Below are 2,340 nucleotides of genomic sequence, written 5' to 3' on the forward strand. Positions count from 1 at the left end.
TTTTCATCCTTACCAACTTGTTTCTAGGCGTGGCTGGGAGCTTCGTTTCTGCAAGGCCGTCTCTGAAATTCATAGACGCATACTTTAAAAAGGGGACTATTTAGGTGTTATTCCATTGTGTTACATTGTGTTACATATACAACATTGCACTTTAGACAGAAATAGCTGGGGGTTACCTTGAAGCAGATGATTAGTTTTATGGTAAGGCTGACAATCACAGCGATACCGATTAATAATGGAACGACTTCATTGTAACCTGGAAGAGTCGAATTCAGTTGATAATTATTGGTCTTTTGACTTGACTTTCTAGACTATGTTTCTCGTATGAACAAGACGATAACAGAGAGAGAGAGAGAGAGAGAGAGAGAGAGAGAGAGAGAGAGAGAGAGAGAGAGAGAGAGAATAATCAAGAAAGTGCTACAAATCAAAAATGAGAAAGAGTAACCAAGAAAGTGCTACAAACTCTCCAGGAGAATTTACATATACGTAAATTATCATTGGCAAAGTGCAACCCAGAGGAAACTATGCTGTAGTACTAAACTCTTTCGGCTCTGGCTTACCTGAACTCGGTCCTTCAAAATCATAGTCCCCCTTTGGCCGGGGCTGTCTGCCTGGAAGACAGCAGATAATCATTGTCAGGTATCTTATTACTATTAATATTATCAATATGATACGAGTAAATGAAACATGACTCAAATTCGGATTGTGGAGCTCAGAAAACGTCACAGAACATGGGACTACTAACAGCAGTCTCCATCCTCTCGAATTCTTGTTGTGGCAGAGGAATGAATGTAAATGACAATTCCCAAATGATGACGAAGGTATTTCAGAGGTATACATAAATACTTTCACTCACCAGAAGTCGCGTCAAACTCCCTGAGGTCATGTACTACGTAAACATCTCCTTCGTCCTTCTCCGTTTTGAATGTCAGATGCCGCGATGCGTTTTTTATTGCAATGTCCGTTCCGTTGATCTGTCGGACGGGAAATACTTCTATTAACAAAGCAGCGAGTAACTGTGCACATTTATACATTGAAAGCATGCGTATAAATGCATGTAGGCCTATTTTTAGCCCATTAAAACACTCTGGTTTAAAGATAAGGACTATATATTTCGGTGGACTGTCTCCCACCCTTGGCAAGTAGTGAAGGACAGAAGGAGTTACATTGGCGAAATATCTCCCCACTATGCATTTCGCCAATGTAACTTCTTCTGTCATTCACGACTTGATGAGGGTGGAAGTCTTAAGCTACTAATGTCATTTAAAGCCCAATACATTTTACCATACACAAATAATACCGAAAGGAAATTGTAATTGGTAAGTGGGTTCGTCACCTGGTTGTATAGGACATCTCACCTGCAGTGTCTTAGAGATTTGATCTTTCTCGTAGACGAGACTGAGAAAATGAGGCACACATGTCGGCAAAAGTGGGCAGGAGACACACGGGGTGTTTGACAGATAGACGCTGTTGTCTGTTTTGTTCCAGCAAATGCAGAATTCAGACCTGTTTCCCTGCTGTTTTAGGACTAATGTGATTTTTTTCTGCTTCTTAGTAATGATCGCAAATCGAGATTCACCATCATGGAGTACTGGGTTATACCGAGGGGAACTTCCGTTCAAAAGAGAGTATGGAAGACCTAAAAAACGGAAAAGATTGATAGTAATATAGTTTGTTTCTAGATTATTAATAATTTCCATACACAACGTAACAAGAGTAAATTCAGATGAAAAAGAATGAAATCACTCTGAGCCTATAACAGATACACTCGCGCTCCCATGCACATAGTACGTCCATGTAAACTCTCTCTCTCTCTCTCTCTCTCTCTCTCTCTCTCTCTCTCTCTCTCTCTCTCTCTCTCTCTCTCTCTCTCTATCTCTCTCTCTCTCTCTCTCTTTCTCTCTCTCTCTCAATCTCTCTCTCTCTCTATATATATATATATATTATATATATATATATATATATATAACTATATATATACTATATATATATAGAAACAATAAAACTAGTCTCACCTTGAAGGCAGTTTCTAGTCGTCCTCATGTTCTCCATTAAGATGGCCGAGGGCCTGACGGCGCCCATAGACTCAAAAAACAAAGTCCTGTTCACTCCTGCCTTCAGTCCAAACTGAACCTGCGGTTCGTTCGACATGAAAAATCTAACTGAAGTAAGTAGTTTGAAAATACTGTTATTAGCCTCCAAGAGTGTGTGTGTTTCGTTATTCGGTGTCCTTAATCTTATGGAAGGCTCCATAGTACCTAACCTACTGACGAACAGCTGAAAGAAGTCTTCAGAATCCACAACGTTAATGACAGCTTCATTTCTCGTGGTTGCCTTTTC

General features: G+C 40.0%; 1 protein-coding gene across 1 annotated transcript in view; it reads right to left on the reverse strand.

Moving 5' to 3' along the window:
* The window catches only part of LOC135199133 (uncharacterized), a 4,441-nt gene extending 2,107 nt beyond the window's left edge, over positions 1-2,334 (reverse strand). Inside the window, exons 1-6 of the mRNA XM_064227045.1 lie at positions 2,016-2,334; positions 1,359-1,639; positions 857-974; positions 561-611; positions 177-256; positions 14-62 (exon numbers count right to left, since the gene is read on the reverse strand). Coding sequence (XP_064083115.1) covers positions 24-62; positions 177-256; positions 561-611; positions 857-974; positions 1,359-1,639; positions 2,016-2,253 — 807 coding nt within the window. The 5' untranslated portion in view covers positions 2,254-2,334 and the 3' untranslated portion in view covers positions 14-23. The remainder of the gene's footprint in view (positions 1-13; positions 63-176; positions 257-560; positions 612-856; positions 975-1,358; positions 1,640-2,015) is intronic.
* Between the last annotated feature and the right edge of the window lie 6 nt (positions 2,335-2,340).

The sequence above is a fragment of the Macrobrachium nipponense genome, chromosome 25 (assembly GCF_015104395.2).
Source record: "Macrobrachium nipponense isolate FS-2020 chromosome 25, ASM1510439v2, whole genome shotgun sequence".
NCBI classification, from domain to species: domain Eukaryota; kingdom Metazoa; phylum Arthropoda; class Malacostraca; order Decapoda; family Palaemonidae; genus Macrobrachium; species Macrobrachium nipponense.